Source organism: Dermacentor variabilis, chromosome 3 (genome assembly GCF_050947875.1).
Source record: "Dermacentor variabilis isolate Ectoservices chromosome 3, ASM5094787v1, whole genome shotgun sequence".
NCBI classification, from domain to species: Eukaryota; Metazoa; Arthropoda; class Arachnida; order Ixodida; family Ixodidae; genus Dermacentor; species Dermacentor variabilis.
In genome coordinates this window covers 79,052,917-79,074,788 of record NC_134570.1, presented here as the reverse complement: position 1 = coordinate 79,074,788, position 21,872 = coordinate 79,052,917, and the positions used below count along the sequence as shown (strand labels likewise).

At 42.6% G+C, this 21,872-nt stretch overlaps 1 protein-coding gene and 2 long non-coding RNA genes across 5 annotated transcripts in view; 1 reads left to right on the top strand and 2 right to left on the bottom strand.

Annotated features, from left to right (window-relative positions):
- The window catches only part of LOC142575929 (uncharacterized), a 9,324-nt gene extending 8,298 nt beyond the window's left edge, over window positions 1-1,026 (bottom strand). The window contains exon 1 of the long non-coding RNA XR_012826740.1: window positions 914-1,026. This is a non-coding gene — a long non-coding RNA (uncharacterized LOC142575929). The remainder of the gene's footprint in view (window positions 1-913) is intronic.
- LOC142575930 (uncharacterized) overlaps window positions 1-21,872 on the top strand; it is a 23,540-nt gene extending 1,668 nt beyond the window's left edge. The window contains exons 2-3 of the long non-coding RNA XR_012826741.1: window positions 20,016-20,159; window positions 21,408-21,872. This is a non-coding gene — a long non-coding RNA (uncharacterized LOC142575930). The remainder of the gene's footprint in view (window positions 1-20,015; window positions 20,160-21,407) is intronic.
- LOC142575928 (uncharacterized) lies at window positions 3,830-20,414 on the bottom strand. Of its 3 annotated transcripts, none has more exons than XM_075685734.1 (5): window positions 20,395-20,414; window positions 10,167-10,345; window positions 7,847-7,992; window positions 5,650-5,751; window positions 3,830-3,966 (listed from the first exon to the last, which is right to left on the bottom strand). In XM_075685734.1, exons 2-5 carry the CDS (start codon window positions 10,216-10,218, stop codon window positions 3,850-3,852), a joined length of 417 nt encoding a protein of 138 aa, XP_075541849.1. In that variant the 5' UTR covers window positions 10,219-10,345; window positions 20,395-20,414; the 3' UTR covers window positions 3,830-3,849. The 3 variants fall into 3 exon arrangements, with proteins under 3 accessions (XP_075541849.1, XP_075541850.1, XP_075541848.1); XM_075685735.1 differs by lacking the exon at window positions 20,395-20,414 and adding an exon at window positions 18,351-18,494 and having other exon boundaries at window positions 7,847-7,989; XM_075685733.1 differs by lacking the exon at window positions 20,395-20,414 and adding an exon at window positions 18,351-18,491.

The window sequence follows — 21,872 nt, the reverse complement described above, 5'->3', positions numbered from 1 at the left end:
TGCCGCGAAGATGTATAACTAGTATTCGAATGCAAAAATGATGCGGCTGCGCCAAAAATGTGGGGTGAGACAGCGCGCATACAAGCCCTGAATAACTCGCGCCGTGGATGCGGTATAATCATCGTTGTCAACTGGCACAAGGAGGGGAGAAAACCAAACACTTAATGCGAATAAAATTTTCTTTGAACATGACATACCAGTACGGGCCATGCTACAATTTTCAAACCACCCAGAACTAGCCTCAAAAATTAAAAAAAAAGGTTGTTGTGTTAGCGACTAACATTAATAGCACCCCTATTCTTGTCGTTAGCAACCTTTTTCGTTACCCTCTTCCCCTTCCGCATGCACAGCGTAAACCATTAGATCTCAAAGGTCGGACCGACCTCATTGCCTTCTATAAATGAACTCTTACTACTAAATTCAATAAGTTGTGTCTTTAATTGATAAACATCAAAAATGCAATATTCATTAATACGCGCGGTTTTCAGTGTAAAGTTTGATACTTTTTAACGCCAGATGCCCACGTGCCTCATTTTATTTCATCTTCTACATTTCTGTCGTGCTACCTCGCAGAACAACACTTCCTGTGAAGCAGCAATATTTACGTATATGTGCAGTGCGACACAGTCGAGGAACTAGGAATGGTTGACACGAACGCTGTCCATGTCCATGTCCTTCGTTTACGTCGGGCTGCACATTTACGCAAGAATGTTAACCTACCAGCTCGACAAGCTTGCTGCACTGAAATATAACTTTGAAACATACACGGATGCATAGTTTGATAAATTATCGTTGCACCTTACTTTGACGGTTACATTATATTTATTGATTAATGAAAGCATAACGCCATATTGGACGCAAATGTCAATACCTGCGAAGTTTGAATGACTAGAAAATGAACGCAGGCGCTTACCAGTCAGTAGGTAGCAAATAAAAATGGCGTTGATTGCCATACTACATTCGACATCGTCAACGTGGCGTAAAGCTTTCAACCATTCGATCAGGGGACACTCCGTATGTTTTTCATAAAAACGTAAAGCATCTTTCATTATTCATTCTTCCCTCATTTCCACTCTTTATTGATTTTTACTACCCCGTTAACCCATTGTTCTTCTCTCGACAAAAGAAAAACACCTTAGATGCGAAAGACATGTTATTGGAAACAGCTTCTCTTCTCGTGCAGGTGCCTCAAGCCTTGTTAAAGATTGAATTCAGAGACACCCCGTTCTTCTTTTTCTTTTTGCATGCGTACAGTGCGTTTCTCGTGTAGGAGGAACAAATTAACGTTCATAAGGCTGTTAGCTCTTTCTTACCACCACTTTATATACTGTACTCAGAGATGGGCGCCAAAGAAAGAACGTCTTGGCTTTGTGCGCAGTACGTGTGTTCAACAATTCCACGTTAGAGTTAAGTTCCTCTTAAGTTTAACAAGTTGGCAATTTGGGCGTATTGGGGGGCTGCAAGAATGATAGCGAACCATCACATAAAAGCAGTGTCTTTTCTCCTTCGTGTTTCCCCGTGTGTTCAGTGTCATTTTGTGCCCTTACAACGCTGACATTTCGCAACAGCGTGCGAATTCGCTCCGCGTTATTATTAGCATTCGAGTTCTCGGGACGGCAGTCATCCATCGTCCTTTCTGCCCTTCCCAGTTTGGAAAACCTTACATTGCAAAGGTAACGGGTGACGTTGTGTCCTTCCATAGATTGCGTTTGTCAAATAAAAAGAAATTACCATACTGCTGCAGATCCCTGGAAAGTTTGACATCTGTTTTCATATTGTACAGCCTTTCTGCAGAAATTTTGCCTAAAGTTTTCAGAAATACTCTGTCTAACAAAGATGTCTGCCGTTCCGACCACATGAAAGGGCCGGACACAAGATTTTTCACATTAAGAAAACCTATAATGGCAAACATTGTGTGCAAAGCACGGAAATACCAATTACTTGCATAAATGCAAGAACCTTGCTGCCGCTTTCCTGCTCTTTTGCTAGTAAAGCTACCGTAAGAAAAAAAACCGGATTTCTCAGAAAAAAAAAGGAAATTAGTAATTAGAACACTGTAATGTTCAAGCAAAACTCACAGGCACCCTCTACTGATAAGCACTAGAAAGTAATATGCGGGATCGAATTTCAGCCATTTGTACAAATGTTGAGAGATCTATGAGGAGAAAATTTAGGAAGGAGTTTGATGGGAAGATTTCTTGATTTAAATGATCTCTTATCTTGCAGAAGAGACAAGCTTGGAAAGTTACCGCATTTAAGCCACAATTTACGCAGAAACAATGATAACGTCAGTAACACGCGGAATGCAGTCACCGGTTTAAAGCCACATAAAAAGTTTACGCATGCTCTAATGAACTGCAATTTTTATGTGTTCATTGAGCGATTACAGTTTGGCGTAGTGAAGGTTTGTCAATAGTGATCTGAACAGAGGCCCCAGAGTGCTTTCGTTACATGGTTTTAATTCCTACTTCGTATTTTCGATACAACCCGCTATGTTGAATTCGAACCTGCAGCTTGCGTTTTAGTAATTATTTCTTTGAGCTGCAGGTTATTGGTCACTACTGCTATCGGAATTGTAGACACACACTATATTATGGCTCCATTAACTGTCTAAATTTCTTACCGCTTTATATTTTCTTAGGCAACTTATTTTAGATAAACATATTTCTTATTCTAACAAGGCTTTCACTAACTTGAAGCACACGACATTTTTATAATTCTGCTCCACACAACACTTACAGAGGAAAAGATTGGCTAATACAAGCGACTCGCATGCCATAGTGCACTCGTGGTTTTTGAAGCAAGCAGAAGCTTGGACAGAATATGTGATTTGAACGCATTTTAGTGCCGCAAGTTATTATATATATCATTGGCACGATAGCTGCGCTCACGCAGCTATCGAAAGAAATCAGTCATCAGCTATCAGCTATCGAAAGAAACCAGTCTACATGACTGGTTTCTTTCTCAAACACTAAATGAGCACTTGTGTTGTTGTCACTGGCATATATGCGCAGCGCAAATTTTGCGAAAATCTTCCACGTATAGTACCTTCGGCGCTGAGTTCTACAAAAAAACACCGACAACCTCTAGCCCAGGCTCTATACCAGATTTTGCATGACACGGACTTCGAGCAGCGAGCGAGGACCTTGTGTAAATTTCGCATTACCTTGATATCTGAACATTCCCCCATGACAACTATCTCAAATAACTATAAACACTTTGTCTTTCTCTCTCCCCCGCAATGCCCTAGTTAAGGTTATAGTAATGCATGCACAGGTTGTGATATTGTGGAATGGATTTATCATTTCTCTCTATGTATATATAGTACTTTACTCTCTATACAGGGTGTCCCAGCTAAGTTTAAGCAAGCTGCTTAAGAAAAATGTTTGAGAAATACGGTGCAAGATACGATTATAAGACCGACGGTGTGCGGTAGTCAGATCTATGACGACCTGGTACTGTAGGTCTTATAATAATACCTTGCACTCTGTTATTATTTTTTTAAACAGCTTAGCTGGGATACGTGGTCTAATACTAAGGTTGCAACTCGCTAAAATTGTCAGGCTAGAAGTCCAGCTTGCGTCTACAAAGTCAGTGCATTTAATGTTATATATGAGTGCGAATCTATAAACTGTCTATAGAGTGATTATCAAAATTTTATTAATATTGTCTATAGAAGTGTACGCTTGTATGTTAAAGCGCCAATTGGCTTTGCATAGACAAGCAAACTAGAAATTACTGAACTGTATAGACACCTTTATCCCGTGTCTACCTATTACAAGGCACACTTCAGTGACGCATTGCCTGATTCAAAGTGGACGCTGAGCGGTTGCGTGTAGCTTATCGTGTTTATTCTTTGACACCAGAGCCCTTGCGGAACCATTTGCCAATCCACCATCTTCTTTTCATGTTGGCCTGGCGACACCGCGAATATCTGCACTTTCCTTGAGGGTAGTTCTTGTCCACCTAGAACCGAGAGAAACAGAGAAAGATTGTCATTGGCCTTCGTCGTTGAATTTTATCGAATCGGTAACTGCTGTATCTACGCCAACAACGAGCACGTTTCCAAAATAAATCGGAAGTGAAGTTAAATTTGTGTACGTTTATATACACGTAAAACTGCCTTCTTGAAGACATTCATCTTTGCACATTGCTTTTACGCCATCTTGTCTGACGGTCCTGAGCACCGTGGCGGCATGGACCACCAAAGAAATTTAGGATCTTCTTGGTCGTGCCTTTAAGAGCATTGCCTTTTACATTATTTATATAGATTTATAATTTTATGTCAAGTGCCTTCTAGGTTTACAGAATGTAAGTAGTGTGTTTCCTCGACTTTGAGCAACTGTCAAAGCTTTATTTATTAAGAGAACGCTGTTTCCATGGTACGCACTGAAGCATTCTCGATTCTGAAGTACACGCCGCCTGGATACGCTATCCATCATCCCCGCACTTCGTCCGTATTTAACTGCCACGTCAGCTGATGAAAACTACAGACGAGGCTAAACATGAGCACGGAGGCTTGAGCATGAGTATGCCCAACGAACCCTCCAAACAGACGCATGACAATCGATGCACATCAAAAGACCCACGCGTATCCCAGAAAACTTGTGTCGATAATACTGTAGTCGTATCTCTGGCTGCTAAACTCCATCAAGCAATATACTGCCATAAAATAATTTATTTAGGACATGTCTAGGTGGATTGAAGGTAAAACCGCTTGCGTGTCGAAGAGAGCCCCGTTGGTTAATTAATTTTACGTTATTTGGTCTTGATCATTTCTCCTTTATTATGATTTCCGAACGTCATTGTTGCGCATATCAGTATTTCACACTGTGTTACCGAAAATCTTATTCGTCGCACTAATCAGGCGGCAATGGAACGCAAAGTATTCCTGGTGTATTTTGAGAACGCCGTTCTGTAGCATTGGAGCCTTTATTTCAAAGCACCTACCTAAGGTTCAGCAATGATCGAAGTGCGAACGATTAAGTACTTTCTTGGTACAGATAACCACACGAAGTACTTATGCCGGATTTGCAGAACAATCATTGCACAGCGCAATTAAACACACGGACTCCAAACCAAGTACACTAAGTCGAAAAGGCATCGTAAGTACGCCCCATGTAGTTGGCAGGTTATTCATAACCCTTCGAAGATCTTGCACAAGAAAATGGTTTCATCAAGTAATGCTGGCTAATAAAAGTGGATTATCCAATCTATAGACGGCGGGGAGAGTTTTATTCGTCGCAGATTTCAGTAATAATGCTACAGTTATGAGCACTGCGGACGGCACACATTTAATGTCTTAAAATTGACAAGACTAGTGATGCCATAATGACACTGGTAGAAAATTGCAGCATGAGTTTTGTTGCGTTCGGTTTTGCAAACTGTAGGGACTTATGCTCTTATTTATCATGTCGTCTTGCAATGCCGACATACACGTGTTTTTTTTTGTACACTATCATTGTGTCCTCTTCATTCTGATGGACGAGTGACAAAGCCACTGGAATTAAGAAATTCCGTTTCATTTTCACCAGGTGCTATATCTCGGAGAATTATATTACCCACTTGTGTAAACAAAGAGAGGTGTAAAGCAGAAATATCACACATTTCTATGCAAACAGTCCGATTTTTCTAAAGGAAGTTATTTACCAAGCATGGTGCTCCGTTCGGTTCGGGTAACCGGTAGATTCGATACAGGGACTCGTCGAAACAGTAGAACCAGCATCTTGGATTCGGTGCTTGAGCTGTAGACTAGGGGATCGGGGGAAATAAATAAAAAGCAAATCGCTTACAGAAGCCAAACATCAAAATCTTGTGGCGGCACTTCATTTTTGTAGCGTGTGCTTTGCAGTTAGGTAGGATCAAATTAGTCATTGCACATCTGCGAAAATTGCTGTATTTGAACAGTACCGGCTCCGCAATGCAACCTACGGACAGCAAGGTTAACTTTTCGCAGAAAACTGTAAAAAAGAATACGCAATAGCGTGAAACGGTCTCTGATTCTTGCGCTAAAGAAATGGCTTAATGGCAGTGATATGACCACTTGACGCCTAAATTAAATGATCATATTAAAGTTTGTTCAGTGTAAAAATATAAACTGTCCGAGTTAAGCAGCTCATGTGCGATAAGAATTTTGAGTAATTCCGTGAAAAATATTTCGATCCAAATTTTTAATTGTTCAGTCGGTGAGCTCACGGACTTGTAGTACAGGCGTCATGATTTCAAAAAAAGTATATTTTGAGGTTTGAGGTGATGAAACCACCATATCGTTCTGAGGCACGCCGTAGTTGTGGAGACCGGATTACTTTCGACCACCTGAGCATTGTACAAGGGCGTTCTTACAGCGAAGCTGTATACCTCTACCATCCAAAAAAAATTTTCGTGCCGTAAGCAAAGAACATGGGACGATCCCGAAGATAGTGCAATACCGGCCCGACCCGCGGCGGAGTTGAAGCAGGCGTTAAGCACTCCCCGTACGTGGGCCGATCCAGAAGTTAGTGCAATGCCGGGCCGACCTGCGGCCGAGCTGCAGTTTGTCATTAAGGGCCCCACATACCCAGGTTCGCTGGTCATCCCTCTCGCAGATTGGAAGGGCACTGAGGTTTTTTTGCATTTCGATCCCATTTAGATACTGCGGCGGCGGCAGGGATTTGATGCCGCACCTTCGTCTCCTTAGCAGCGCAATGCCATAATGACAATGCGCCACCGCGACGAGTGTCGTGTTTAGAAAACATGCACCTAATCAAAAGATTAAACAGGAAAGAAAGGGCGTATTTCACAAGGCTATAGATTAAAAACCTCAAAAGCAGCGCTCATTGGTTTTGCAACGCTCCTGTTTGTATGCTCTTCGGCATTTCTTTTTTTTTGTGTGTGTGTGTTTCCTTGTCCGATGTAGCGATGTCATATTTCAAAATAGAGATTACATTCAATTACCGAGAATCTAATACATTTTCGAAACTCGGTTAATTCGGTAAATGGTTTAATGCGAACATTTAATTAACATGCTTGTTTATCAGGGCCCAGACCTCGTTATCCGATAAGTCTCAGTTTATCATCGTAACTGAGAGTAGAATGATTACTGTGCGCTAAACACACTTAAAATAGACATTACTCTTAGCGCACATTCCAACCCAAATTTATATTTGAAGCGCCATTGGGAATGAGCAGGGGTATCTGATATTCTCATTGATATCAGGATAACGAAAAGGAACTTGTCAGATAATGTAATACGGAGGAACAAAACGTTTGTGAGAATGGGCACCAAGGGAAGCGTAACCTGTGCGACGCCCATAGAGTAATAACTGGCGTTATAAGAATAGGAAATTCACAAGCGTAGTATTGATTCACCTTATACAAAGCAAGCCTAATTGGAGATCGGTGAAAGACGACTTCTTTCTGCCGTTGGTCTAGACTATAATGATGACCATGCGGAATTTTGATATGCCTAGAAAATATGCGCAAATTATTTGAAGAGCGAAGAGCGCAGGAAGGCTAGGACCAATAAGAATTACATCACTGAGTCATCTACTATTGACTCGCCCAAGCTCATAGATTATTCGACAGTATAGTCATGTTCTAGGGAATGTGGAAATTGTTCTCCACACAAATGCAAAGTGACCATAATTGCCTTTGATTACTTTACCAAAGAAATGTTCCTTTTACTGTGGCGAAAATCTGACATTTTCATGCAGTATGTGCCAGCCAGTGGCTTAAATTTAATTAATCGCTCAAGTGCAAGGAAATGCTGCATAGGGAAGGCCAAGGAGCACTGCAACAGAAAGCTATAAGCCAGAGGAAACACAATGCACTGATTCGCAGACCACACAGTAAAGACCTTTCCACTTACAAGTTTGCCAAGCCTTTGGCATTTCCATCTCCGTTCAATATTCGACGAGCTACCGAGTGTAGCGCCTGAAATTCCTGGTATGGGGCTGCCTTTCATCTCCGACGTCCCGGTGCTGCCGCCTGAAGCATTTCCGAGCGCCATTGCTGCTGCGGGTAGGCAAACAAAGTGATTTACATATGAACTAGGATGGTAATCTTCCCATTCAAAAAATTCACGACCAGTACAACTTCGTTGTATTAGTGAAATTTATCATGCTTCACTTTAACCTAGCGGCGTCGCTTAATACCATGAATAACCGAGACTAGCCCGCGATAAAGCGCTTAATGATACACGTGTTCTCTATGTAAAGTGAGAGATAAACGTATGAAAACGCAGCGGCAACTTTTTTTTTTCATTAGCTTATTTTGTGTGAGTGGATAGCCGTTGAAGCCCCGTGTTAAGTAAAGACAGTTTTAGTCATACGAAGATTCTGACGGCTACCATTTACCTGCTGTTTACCATGCAATCTATAACGATTTAATTTTCTTGCAAGTGTTTGATCTTTAAAACTAATGTTGTATTTTATTTAGCAAGTCAACACTAACATTGCTGAAGGCTCACCGATAATTTAAAACACCAACGCTAAAAACCAGAAATGTTTGGCTAAGCACCATCGTCTGGCATAGTGTTTTCTGTCTTTTCTCTATGTCAAATGCCTTTTTTTTTATGAAAGTACACTGCTTTCCGTTATTTTAATCATAATGAAACAATTAGGCAACCATGTTTACCATCTATGACCTTTGTAGCATGTCAGGAAGATGGCCATCCGTTTTACAGAGCTGTGAGCATAATAGCAGCGGCTTTTCAATGGCAAAGCGAAAGAGAGACGGTTTTGACAAGTGAGCTGAAAACACGGTGTGACGCTGAAGAACTGTAGGGGCAGTAGCAATTTCACCGTGGGGTAGGTTTCAGCAGAATATGCTTGTAAGCAATCTCACGCGTGCATTGTCTCGCACTATGCCTGTCACCGTTTTTCAGCGGATTATCACTGTTATGAATTTATCGCTCGGATCAAGCACGTGTCTGTTGTATGGACACTTTACAAATGTTACGAATGAGAAGAAACGAAACTGAGGGACCCGGTTATTGTTACTCGAAACCGCATGCAGCCAACAGATAATGATATCAAGGAAGGAGTCGGGGCAATTATTTGTAGTTATCATTTATATGTAATGTTGATAAGCTAAAGGGAAGTGAAAGTGAACGAGAAAACAACTTGATCACCGCGGAAACCGAACCCACAACCTCCGCATTACGCGATCGTTGCGCTACTAATTGTGCTATACGGCGGCGGCTGTTCCCACGTCCCCATTTTTTGAAATTTTTGAGTACCTGTCCATATGTGTTGTAAGTCTAACCCGAAGAGTGTTAAGTAGCTCCATTCATGGCCGTGGAGGCAGATGAGTGGCGCAGAGTAACACTTCGCAGGCTAAATCTTGCGCACGTACATAAATACCCAAGAGTGTTCACGTGGGAACAGCCAACGCCGAAACACAACTGGTAGTGCTAGGCACGTCGAATGTGTGGGTTTTTGGTTAAACTCCAATGGGCGACAAATTGAGTTCATCTTCCTTTTTGTTTATCAATTGTACACTTGAATGAAACTTACAGACAATTGGCCCTATGCGTTCCATGGTTTCATTATCTGTTGGCTTCTGATAGTTCTAAAATTTTGTCATCATTCAATACCAGAGTCTTGTCTACTCATATAACATCCGCGATATGTATGCTGTCGTATTTACATTGTTAAATTACGTGAGCTGAAACGAACGCTTTGGAATCTACAGTAATGCATGTATCAAAAGTAGACAGACTTGCGTCGTAAGTTTAGATTTTAACGACCGACGACTGTGCTCGCCGCTATTATTTTACTTTGAGTACCGCTTGTTCTTGTAGGCACAAGTTCAGCCAATAAAATACTAGACTTCGAACTCACAGTTCGAGCAGTTTGTGCTCCTTTACCGTCGCTACAACGCCACACTATATATTTACAAATCTAACAACTGTTAATGCAACTGTTAGGAAGCTCTAAAACGCTGATTCACGCAGATCAAGTCCTACATATTACAATGACACGAGCGTTATGCAGTTCGGTAATCATCTAAGATGTAAAGGGATCGACCACAGCTTGGTAACAATAATGGCACGGAGGACACGTACTGCTGCAATGGTCCTTTGTTTCCCTGCCTTACAGCTATGAATAGCGAAACCCCCTAATTACTGCAGTGGAGAGCTGAACAGCTCGCTCAAAACTCCCAAAGATACGGAATCATTTTCTCACCTAGTAGCGGTAGTGACAGCAACCAATACCAGGCCATTCTTCTTTTCTTCATCTTTTTGTGTCGTCGAGTCGATGACGGGATTTGTTCGGGGGCAGTTCCCGCGGCCGAGGTAGAGGTTCTAAAAACTCAGCCTCGAGCCCAGTTCTTCGGAAACCGCCTTTGTCTATTTCGATGCGTGCTGCAAGAAAAGACGTTGACTGAGTGGGTGGCCTTGAACGTACTCGAAATAAACTGTTGCGCTCCACATGGCAATGTGCGTATCGCAGCAAAGGAACGTCCAAACGCAGCGTCCGAACGTACCCACGTATAGTTTATGAGGAAATCGTTAAGCACGGTGGCCTGAGGCCAACTACAGAGCATTCTGTTCAGTTCCTTCCTTGCTTCGCAAGAGGTAAGACTGCGTTCTCAGGAACCTCGAACACTCAGAAATACAAAGCGCATTTGCGTCGGCTAGCAAACTGGTTTGTCCTCCTGAGCACGAGTTGATGAGGTAGTTGGTTCGACATACTCAAGTAGCCCAGCAGGGAAGACGAGGACGCAAGAAACGATGTTCATAAACATCAAAGCTCAGGCGTTACTTCAGTACTCGTGAACTTTGTTTTTCCCGTTTTCTTGGTCCTCATCTTCAATGAGCTGCTGCTGCCTTATTGTTCTCCCAGTCTAACGATTCTGGGTACAATTGCCGGGCCAGCTGGTCTGAGAACTGGCAAACCTCCCCGTCTTTCCGTCTATTCTTGCCTCCTCCTCCTCCTCCTAGGACAAATGATTTACAAATGCAAAGTTTACTTTTCGACGATGTCTGTCGATGTTAATGCGATAAGCATTGAAACAGTGTAGCGCTACACCATATGGGGCTTGCATGTAGCAAGGCTACTATCTCGTGCATTCCTCTGAACACGCTGTGCCATCTAGCGGCGCCAACAAGAAGTCCTTGCGTGGCGCGTGTCTGGATGCGAGATAAATTCCGCCCAACTCGAATATATTTTAAGGCATATCTTTTTTTTTCGTATTTGAAGACAGGCACATTTCCAACGGCACATATCCAGGGACCAAGTTGGCGTCAAAGAAGTTCATAGACGAGTGGCACACAGCCATGTGTTCAATACTCAGTGAACCAAGTGGATCCTGCGGTTGGTTTTGAACCCTGTTCCTTCAGCACAGTAGCCCGATGATCTACCCTTTAGATCATGAGCTACCCAGCGATCCAAGTTGGGGGGAAACGGCTAGAAACGAGCATAGAAACATCGTGGAAAGTGCGGGAAGTATCCTAAGAATGTTAATCGCATTAAAATTTCGTTCAGATACACAGGTTGAACCAGCTTTATTGTACGAGTCACTTTAAGGTACGAGCTAACCAGCAGGCCAGATGGTTGTAGAGTGGCGGCGAATTATGGGGCATCTCGAGGAACACTGACAATAAATAAGGCAAGTCAGTTATGTCGAAATCAACAAAAGCGGAAGATTTTCTTCTAACGGAACTTTCTCCACTTCACCACAACTTCGGGCTACTATTTGGTGAATCAAAATTCTAATATCATCATACTACCACGCCCATTGCAGTAGAACTTATTTTTCATATTCAGGAAAGCGGCATGTGTTGTTCGATCAGCTGTTAGGAAAACTCAATCTTCAGGTCGCCTTTTAGAAGGTGGTGGTCTGATTATCCTTTTTTGCTCAAATTGGTACCCTCTGATATCTCTAAAGATATATTTTATTCTCTAAACCGAAATGTTAGTGGTTCTTGGGTGTATGAAGCAGCGCAATACATAAAGGTCCCCTTTTGCAACTGCGCTGCCGTTGGTTCTTAATTTTCAACATCAGTGCATGATGTCCTCATATATTACGATAGATCTACATTTTCGCGGTGCATTTCGGTGGTATTAATATACCTATTGCTTTCTTCAGCAAGATTTCTTTAATTACAATCAAACGAAGCGAGAAGCAAATATTCAGGCCGAAATGAAAAGCTTGCCTACTTTCATGTATCTCGTATTCTCTGCCTTCTTTTGTTACATCTTCCTTTCTATATGCAGCATTTTGTTCTCCTTTTTATTGCTTGTTATGTTTGGTTGTATCCTCTTAAGGCGTCTCAATTGTTTCTTGATGTAGACATTGTACACAATAACACTTTCGCTGAATTTCGCAAGACTGGAGTCCGTCACGCCCAATCAAGTTCTAATGGGACTCTGTAATTGATGCCCTAGGCAATCCGGAAAGGAAGCATAAAAGAAAAATCTATTCAACAGATAATATGAATATAAATGTCGCATTATTCCAGCGTATCAAACCATCGTTAATGACCCATTTATCTGCACTTCTAATGCGATTAGCGTTTTTTGCCTAATGATCCCGCCTTGGGGTGCGGCTCTCTTAAGATTTGCACTGTCCCAGTGCGCTAGGACCTTTGCTATGTATAATTCATGGTAGTGATACTGTTGATTTTTTGAAATCTTATATGCAGATTTGTCTGTTCGCAGATTATTGTATGCTTTATACGCATGTGTGCTCCCTTGGATACCAGTTGTTGTTAAGCAGCGCCCTAAAAAGTATTTCATCGTGGTGCAATGATAGCGTCATGCTAAACAATGATGAAAAAACTGCACTTCGACGCATTATTAGGAAGAATTATTCTCTTGTCGTCTGCTATAGCATAAGCAATAATCCAGCTACTGCAGTTTCTAAATATAAATATTTAAGTGTAATAATTACTTTATAATTAAGATATGATGTTCACATAAATCATATCACTTGATAAGCAAACAATATCTTTGTTTCCTCCGCCACAATTTGCAGAAGAGACCTTACAATGTAAATGTTATGGCCCAATAACTCTATAGTTTGTCCGAAACTAGAACACGCGGTTGTTGTTCGGGGCCCTTATACTACAAAATATATCTCGCAAATAGAAAGCAATCACAGGTGAACCGTCTGGGTTCACATTGACAAAGTAAAAGCCAGCTCATTCTTCGTTTGCTCTATTTAAGTTAATCAGATTAAATCTCTTAAAGAGACACGCAGATTAGCCCGATTAACATTTGTACACTCTTTAATTAATTATAACTTAGAAATTTCGCCTTAACGTGATGCACACATATTAACCGTACGTGAAATGCGCCAATAGGGACAACTACATGCTGACACCTTATTTCACGAGAAATGCATTTAAGTATTCCCATTTTCCAGGAAGAATTGAGGACTAGTGCAAATTGGGCCTGAACATGTCATTGGTGCCGAAGATTTTCCTACAGCACTAAAGAACTCCTTATGGTGTTAATAAGTGTGATTGCTTAAGTTAGTCAGACGAAAATGAATAAATAAAATTAACGAAATCGGAGGGCTTTACCTGCCAAAACCACGACAGAATTATGAGGCACTCCATATTGTGGGACTGCTCTGTAATCTTGACCACTTGGGGTTCTTTACGTGTACCGAAAGCACAGTACACTGGCGTCCCTGCATTTTGGCCCCTCTGAATTGCGGCCGCCGTGGCCGGGATTTGATCTCGCTCTATCCTGCTAAAGCAGGATATCGCGTTAGCCACTGAGCCAGTGAGCAACCACGAAGGGTCACGAAAATGTTTTTACACCCTTTTCCACTTTCTCTCTCCTTTTTTTTTCTCCACAGCCGTCTTAGGCTAGTTTTCAGCGTTTCGTCATGTGCGTAGGCAAAAACGATGGCGGTGATTCTGCCTCCTCGCCATCTGTTTTTTTCTCACAGATCACCGGTAGGTGGCGCGGTTGTGCCATCGTGTCTGGAAATATACAGTGAGAATAAGTCTATGGTTCAAATACTGGTGCAAGCAAAATTAAAAGGTGAAAGTGAACGTTGGTTGTCAGAAATACATGAGAAAAAGACGGCCGTACGTAGAATATTTTGGAACCACATAATATTATTAGGCAGGAAGTCAACAACGATACAACAACATATCCTAGACGAAGATGAAAACAGACTGGAATGAGAAGAGGCAATAAATTACATCCGAAAAGTAAGAGCCGAATCTTTCCAAGGCAATGACGAGGTTGTACTTGAAGAAAAAAAGAGCATGAAAGAGACCCACGTGGAAAAGGAGCTGGTGATGACAAATTCAAACTGAAAGAAAGCGGAAGAGAAAATTCCTAAGCGCACAGCCACAAGCCTAGACGAGGTTCCAGTTAGGCGGATAAATGAACTAGGACCAAACAGTAAGGAAGCTCTAGTGAAAGCCGTGCAAAAAACTTTAAAAGATAGACGAATACCAGACAGCTGGCGACAAAGTAGACAGAATTTAATTTATAAAGGTAAAGGGGAGAAATGCAGAATTCACTCGTATAGACCGTTGACCATTACATCGGTAATATACAGGTTAGCAAAACAGGCAATCAAATTAAAGCTTCAAGCATGGGCAGAGAATAATGGCATTTTGGGAGAGCTTCAGAATGGCTTCAGAATAGGTAGGCGTTTGGATGATAACTTGTTTGTTCTTACTCAGTTTATTGAAATATCAAAAGCAGAAAGCAGACCGTTGTATGTGGCCTTTTTAGACATTAAAGGAGCCTACGACAACGTAGACCGCAACATTTTGGGGGATATTCTGGAAGGGGAAGGCTTAGGTAACGATTGTCTACAGCTTTTGAGAGAGATTTACCTAGAAAATACCGTTTGCGTTGAATGGGAAAGGATGAGGAGCGAGGAGAAAGTTCATATCAACAAGGGACTGAGGCAGGGGTGCCCTTTGTCCCCGCTTCAGTTTATGATGCACATGGTTAGGATGGAGAGGGCGCTAGAAGGAAGTAATATCGGGTTTAAGCTCTTATACAAACAGGTGGGTACAGTAGTAGAGCAGCAGCTCCCAGGGTTATTTTATGCGGACGACATTGTGTTGCTAGCTAACAAGCAAAATGATTTGCAACGTCTGGCTAATATATATGAACAGGAAGGCAACAATTTAGGTTTGAAATTTAGTGTTAGAAAATCAGGTGTTATGGTACTCAATGAAAACAGTGAACAGACAGTGGAGATACAGGGCCAGGAAATACCTCGGGTAACAGAATATAAATACCTTGGTATATGGATAAAGGAAGGCAATAGATATATGGAAACACAGGGAAAAACAATAACAGTGAAGGAGAAGAGAAATGCAGCCATAATGGAAGCACATAGAGAAATTTGGATACAATAGGTACGGGGTCATCCGAGGTATGTGGAAAGGTGTAATGGTTCCAGGACTTACTTTTGGAAAGGCGGTTGTTTGCTTTAAATCAGGGGTACAATCAGGACTCGATGGGAACCAAAGGTCAGTGGGTCGCCTCGCATTGGGCGCTCACGGAAAGACTACAAATGAAGCTGTGCAGGGTGATATGGGCTGGACTAGTTTTGAAGTAAGGGAAGCTCGCAGTAAAATTGAGTATGAAGAACGGCTGAGGAATATGGAAGAAAGTAAATGGGCTGGGAGAGTGTTCCGGTATCTGTACAGGAAAAACATTGATTCACAGTGGAGGAAAAGAACTAGGAAGCTTACCAGCAAGTATGCGGCCTGTAGGGTTGGCAACACAGCAACAAAGAAGGTCAAGCGGAAAGTCCGAGAGGCTGAATTAATCTCATCGGTAGCGGCAATATGGAAAAGAAACCTGCCATGAGTAACTACTTAAGAGGAAAAAAATAACGCAGGAAAGAAACAATTTATGATAACTCAAAGGGAAGCTCATTACTTTTCGAAGCGAGATCGGGATGCCTTAGAACACGCACCTATAAAGCGAGATATAAGAAGGAAGAAGCATGTGCTTGCTGAGGTAGAGCTAGGGAAACTGTGGAGCATGTTTTAATAGAATGTGAAGACGTCTACCCAGCGGTTAATTTAAGCGGCACTGGCCTCGTTGAAGCCCTTGGGTTCAGCGGGAGCACTGGTAAAGCAAACATGTCCGCAATAGGCATTAGTAAGAGGCAGTTGCAGGATTGGTGGAAGAAAAGTAGGGAAACGACAAAAGACGGAGACGTGCAAGAGCACAGTTCGCAATAGGGGATCAGAAAATTTGGGCATGGTAGTTCATAGTGTCTCTTTTTTTTCATTGTTTAACCTATGTATGACATTAGGCAGTATAGTAGCAAGAGCTTGGTGGCGCAACCCACCACCCCGTTCTAAAGAAGACGCTCATAACATCCATCCACCCATCTATCTGGAAAAGAGTATCAAAAAGAAAACCCGATTAGCCAATGTATGTATCGAGGGCAATTGGCATCATTACTGTATAGGCGAACGACGTAGTTTATCTCAGTTCCGTTTCACACTTCCAATGCGCAGGCCAGGTATCGTCCAGACTCCGGAAGTACAGCGCGCGCAGGGGGGGAGAGCAACAGCGGGAACAGCAACGAGAATGTTCGCGGTGACGAACGCAGAATACCGACGAAGCTCGTGCGGCAAACACCAAGCGTAGGCCCAAGCGCTACAGAGCCCATGACCATCTACCGTAGCCACCATAAAATCATAATTACTGTGGTCACGTGATAAACGTAAATACAAATAAACGTAACACCGTGCATACTTCTGTTATATTGTTTTGTTATTTCATTTTATTTTCTTTATAGTTATATAGAGCTTCGCTGGTCATCCGCCTTAACAGAGTGGAATGGCTCTGAATTTTTTGTACTCATTACATTTGTAGTTGCCTTGTTTTGTCATTCTTTCTTTGGAATTGAAAAATCTGCGGTATCTTCTAAATAAAAAAGAAACGTTTAAAAAAAGGCATTGATGGCAGTGCACATATGGGTAAGGGGACTTGTCTTATTCAGAACAACTTGTTCTAAGCTGTTGCTCTGACGATGGTTGCAAGTTCCCTCGTCGAAGGGCTCGCTCCAGTCTGAGGTTAGCCGCCTTCTGTCCATTATTTGAATTATCCATCGTCCCTTGAACATTGTATAGTTTTATTCGTTAATTGTCAGAAATCCCAGCGCCACTGGTTCTTGGATAGTGCCAGGAACCGCGTCTAAATGGGCGGGTAAAAATAATGTCACCAAGAAACTGGTTGCAACAAATGTGAGAGATCGCCACTAATTTTCTCGAAAAGGGCGGCGAACTTTTTTTTCTTTTTCTTTCGTTTCGGCGGCAGCTTTCTGTGACGACGTGTATATGGCCCACCTCCCCGCGTTTGGCAACACGCCTTGGATGTTTCCTACTTATTGCGCTAGGAGGACATACACGTTCACAGAGCTGGGCTCTCAGTGCCCGCAACAGCACACAAGCTGTCTCGAGAGCGCGGCTGTTGGCGTGCCTTTACTTGGCTATTTTGCAAGACAGAGACTGCTGACGCACAAGTTGCAGCAGCTGTGATGTTCGGGGCGCATTGTTATGCTACACAAAGGAGTGAGTTGATGACAATGCAAGCAGGCAGCTGCTGGGAAAACGTCAATCTTTTCGGCTTACTTTCTGGACAAAGACGCGATGAAAGTTTAGCTAGCCGGTGTGAGCTGGACAGAAGCGATCACGGGGGAACCGACCTAAAACGATCTAGATGCACTTCGATACCTTGGCACGTTTCCCTTACTACTTATTGCAAACAATATGAAATTTCAACGGAGTACCGTTATTATGATACGCAAAAGGAATTGGCTTATCGGAACGCATACTGATACGTTTCGGCATGTAATATTACCGCCAAACGCTAGCAGCGACATTAACGCAACTACGAGTTAGCGTTGCGCTGCCTTTCATGCTCAACTTAAGGCGAGGAAAATTAATTAGTTATAGCAACGGGGTTTTCTCCTCTCCCCATTTCGTCTGCCGCTGAAACATGGGGGCGCGATAATGTGAGTGACAGCTGCCTCTCAGAATTCGCGCTTCAACATGGTTCCTATGAGTAAAGAAGAAGTGGCAAAAATGTTTTTTTGACTTTTGACGTCATTGTACCTATATAATCGCTATATGTGACAAAATAGTCTCGAGGGAGCGTGTAAAACTTAAGCCACGCCAAGGTCAGCGTCAGAATGGGTCATTTTATGGACACTGGTTAACTGCGGTTGTAGCTACGGAAAGTGCGGATGTGCCGACGGCTGAACGTTCATGCCATTGACCATGTACCAACAGCTATGAAACTTAACGTAACACGGTCATCTTTCTGCCCGAACACAACATTTGTAGCGCGTTATCAACCCTCCCTTCAGCTCAACAGTTATGCGACGAGAAATCGGTAGGAAAAAAGCAACACGCTCACCTCCGCCCACAGTGAGATAATGTGTCTTTTGCGAGCAGCGCGCAAGGGTAGCGAAAAGAACCTGCACAATCGCGCGCGTCGCTATTGTGATTTCCGCTGAACGCATTCACCTGTCGGCGCTGCAGTGTGAATTCGCTCGAGAGGCAACGAATGCTGCTGTAGCTTCACACAGTCTCGATGCTTACAACCGGTTTTAGAATACGTCAACGAAATATCGATCCAATTTTAGCTGTGCCTTTTGTTCGGAAACAAACATATATCTGTCTCTTTAGTAAGAAGAAACGTCAAAGTTCTCCCAACCTGTTGAATTCTCTACATCTACAGCCATATGCAGGTCCCTAGGACTTTGAAGGAAACAACGGCGGCAGCTTCTGTCCCAGGGATATGACACTTCGCGTTGTACACGACTTGATGGCGGTTACGAAGGCACACAATGATTTTCTACCGCGCGTAGGCTCAAATATTTTTTTAGAACTTGCCAACAGCCAGAGCAATACCTGTACTCGAGGAAAATGACAAACACTAGGTGAAACAGCTGCAAGGGCTCATTAATGGTAACACGTCCATTATAAATATACAACATCTGCTGTATCCACAAAGCCGCGTTGGTGTATAGCGCGGCGATCAGCCTTGGGCCCACACATTACAGCGGTAGGTTAAAATGATTACCTTTGGCTGTGGTGTACGCGACATGATATTTAGACGAATTAGTATTTATTATACAGACACAAACCAATGAGAGACAGGGAAAGTGAAACTGCAGGTGGTTGTTGCGAACAGTATGTCTAGTTTTACACGAAGCGTTTGAGAAACGATATGAAGAATTGGGGGGAGGGGGGGAGGGGGGGCCGGAGGGCACGAATCGAGTTGAAGAAAAAAATTGAGTTTCCCAATATAACGAATTTGGCATTAACAATAAGCACCCTGGTTTCTGGAAAAAGGCTCGTTTTTTTCGTTATTTTCTGGTGCGAGAAAGAAAGAAAGGCAGGGAGTTAAACTTGGTAGGAACTTAAGAAAAGAAGTGATGCGAGTGTGCACAAAAATGTGTTCACTGTGCATACAGACGTGGTCGCAGAGGCTAGTCGTGCTAAATAGTGCAGAAGCTTTGTGGCCTTTTTTTTCTTTCTTGTTTGCTTATGGCGACCGACTCCATAGTCTCAACTTGTTTCCTCCTGTAAGCGCTGTGCCGTTCAGCCGGCTGAGAGCAGCACGCAAGGAGTCGTTATTTCCAGAGCGAAAGGGACGAGATCTACAGGAGAATCACAGAAAGGACAGGACCCCGAACTGTCCTCTCAATGCCGTGCCTTCCTTATCCTTCGTCCTTTGATCTGTAGAAATAATGAACCAATTCCAACTCGACCAATTCGCCTTTCTTCTAAGTGCACTTGTTTACGTAATTAGGAGATACTTTACTTGATCCTTTATGTAGATACTTCGCATGTAGATACATTATGATCAGATTATTTATGAGGATGATTCAAAACCTTCTATGCTAACAACTGGCTGGGACCGAGAAATCTATACTGGTTGAGGAGGTCTGCCTTTTTACCTGTTTGTTGAGCTTCAGCGAACTAGCAAGTGGGCAAGAATTCATTTCGAGACAGGCACTATAGATGCGTCGCAGTCGTGCGTTGACGTTGTGTGTGTTTATTTTTTTTTGTCCAGATGTTTCTGTGCTTTGCCGTAAACTATGACAAGGTATTACGCCGAATGTGTTCTTCCTGCCACAGTCGTCGCTCTCACTGCCTTTGGAAGCAGAGGCCATTCACAACAAGCGCATGCTACGTCGGAAATTCTGCAAACAGGAGTGCGAGTATCTTTTGCTGCTTTTTTTATGTTTGGTACAAATGCCTTCCGCAAGTCCCCAAATAAAAACAATAAATACAGCTTTGCTACGTCTTCTTTTCATACAAATTCTCGCAAAAATACAATGGAAGTCTTCTAATTATACACTGAGGAATTGTTCATTCAAGTAGTTCTTTTTTTTTGGCCCAGCATAATGTAAGCATTATTTTTCGCTCAATTCTCCGTTCCTATTACCTACCGTTCAAGGAACACCGATGCCAGTCGTTACGTCGGTGGAGCTCCGCATGGTGCAGTAATGTACATTCTGAAATAATAGCACTGCATTAGAACTGTTACATTATAACAGCCACGATTTCACTGCGGAAACAAGCTGTAGAGCAAAACTATTTTTTATTAAAAAAAACTTTCCCTCCGAAGCTCACTGCTCAGATTCTTCCTGGGGGCCCCAGCTAACCCATCACCTGCAGTTTGGAAATGGAGCAACAATATCTTTACAGCACCAAACTTGGAACTTTGGTGCTTGTGCTCCTAACAAATAAACCGGGTGTCTAAGAAAGAAAAAAAACCTTAAGTAATGTATGCTTCTTTTTAGAACAGCACTCAAAGCTTCAACACAGATTCTCCATTGTCCATCATGTGACAAATGTCATGCGCGCTTACTCGGAAGACCATGGTTCGTCAACAAGAGAGGTTAGTCAATGAACAAAGGTTTCATAAGGTGAAAACTATCCCTCGCAAAGTCCTTCTATGTCAAACTCCGAACGCGAGTGAGTCAGCGAAATCTCAGTCAAGTGTATGGAACAACTGCAACGGATTAAATGTTCAAGCAACTCGCATTTGTTACCTGTCAGCATTATAGCAGTAGGTATTGTCATGCAAGTTTTGCGTTCAACAAAACTGTCAACGCTTTGCTTTAGGAGGCCGATCTTTACCTTTAAAAACAAACATTATTATACCCGCTGTAATTTCATATTTTCCACAAAATATGTCATTTTAAGTGTGCCCGGTCAGCGCACGTGTTCATTTCAGTTTTACTGCTCTTGTTCTGAAAACGAATCAAGGCAAATAGACTTTGTCAACACGTGATTCGTGGGCTGAAAAGCGTTCGAGAAGCACCTTACATTAGAAGGGCAGCTACTTTGACATTCAAGACATGATCAAGCCAATACCCAACAGTGAACTTTGCAGCTTTTGAAATTTCGCGTTTGATGGGGCTGGGCGGGCCTTTTAATGTCAGTGCTTCCTTCGCAGGCCTTTCCATGCCTCGGAACCATCTGTGGTCAGGGATGTGCACGTGGGCGACATCTGCAGTCTGCTAACGCTTGAGAAAGAAAAGGTTGTTTGAAGGGACCCGACGCCCATATTGAGCAGGCTCTTTTATGCATCCTTCATTTGCGTAACATGAGATTCGACATGGTCTCGACTTCAGTGGCCTCGAGAAGATTATATTGTTTCATACATGAAGGAACACTAAAAGTTCATTTTCCTCAACTGGGGAGAACGTATGGCAACAGTTCTGCACAACCGATGTACGTGCCATGCGCATTTCAGAGTGATTTGTCGTGCATGGACCGGGCCTTCATGTAGCAAAGAATTGCAAAAGAAAAACTGCGCACATGCTCTATTGTTTTCTGCTTTGTAAAGCTTTCGAACAAGAAAGTATTGCAGTTTCGTTTGCATGTGTGGGCTCGTGAATGTGTAGCCTTTCGAGCTGCG

Coding starts and splice junctions, on each gene's coding strand:
- LOC142575928 (XM_075685734.1), bottom strand. CDS start 10,218: ATGAAGAAAAGAAGAATGGCCTGGTATTGGTTGCTGTCACTACCGCTA. Junction 7,993..10,166: donor GCTGTCACTACCGCTACTAG/GTGAGAAAATGA, acceptor GCCTACCCGCAG/CAGCAATGGCGCTCGGAAAT. Junction 5,752..7,846: donor GCCAAAGGCTTGGCAAACTT/GTAAGTGGAAAG, acceptor CCGATCCCCTAG/TCTACAGCTCAAGCACCGAA.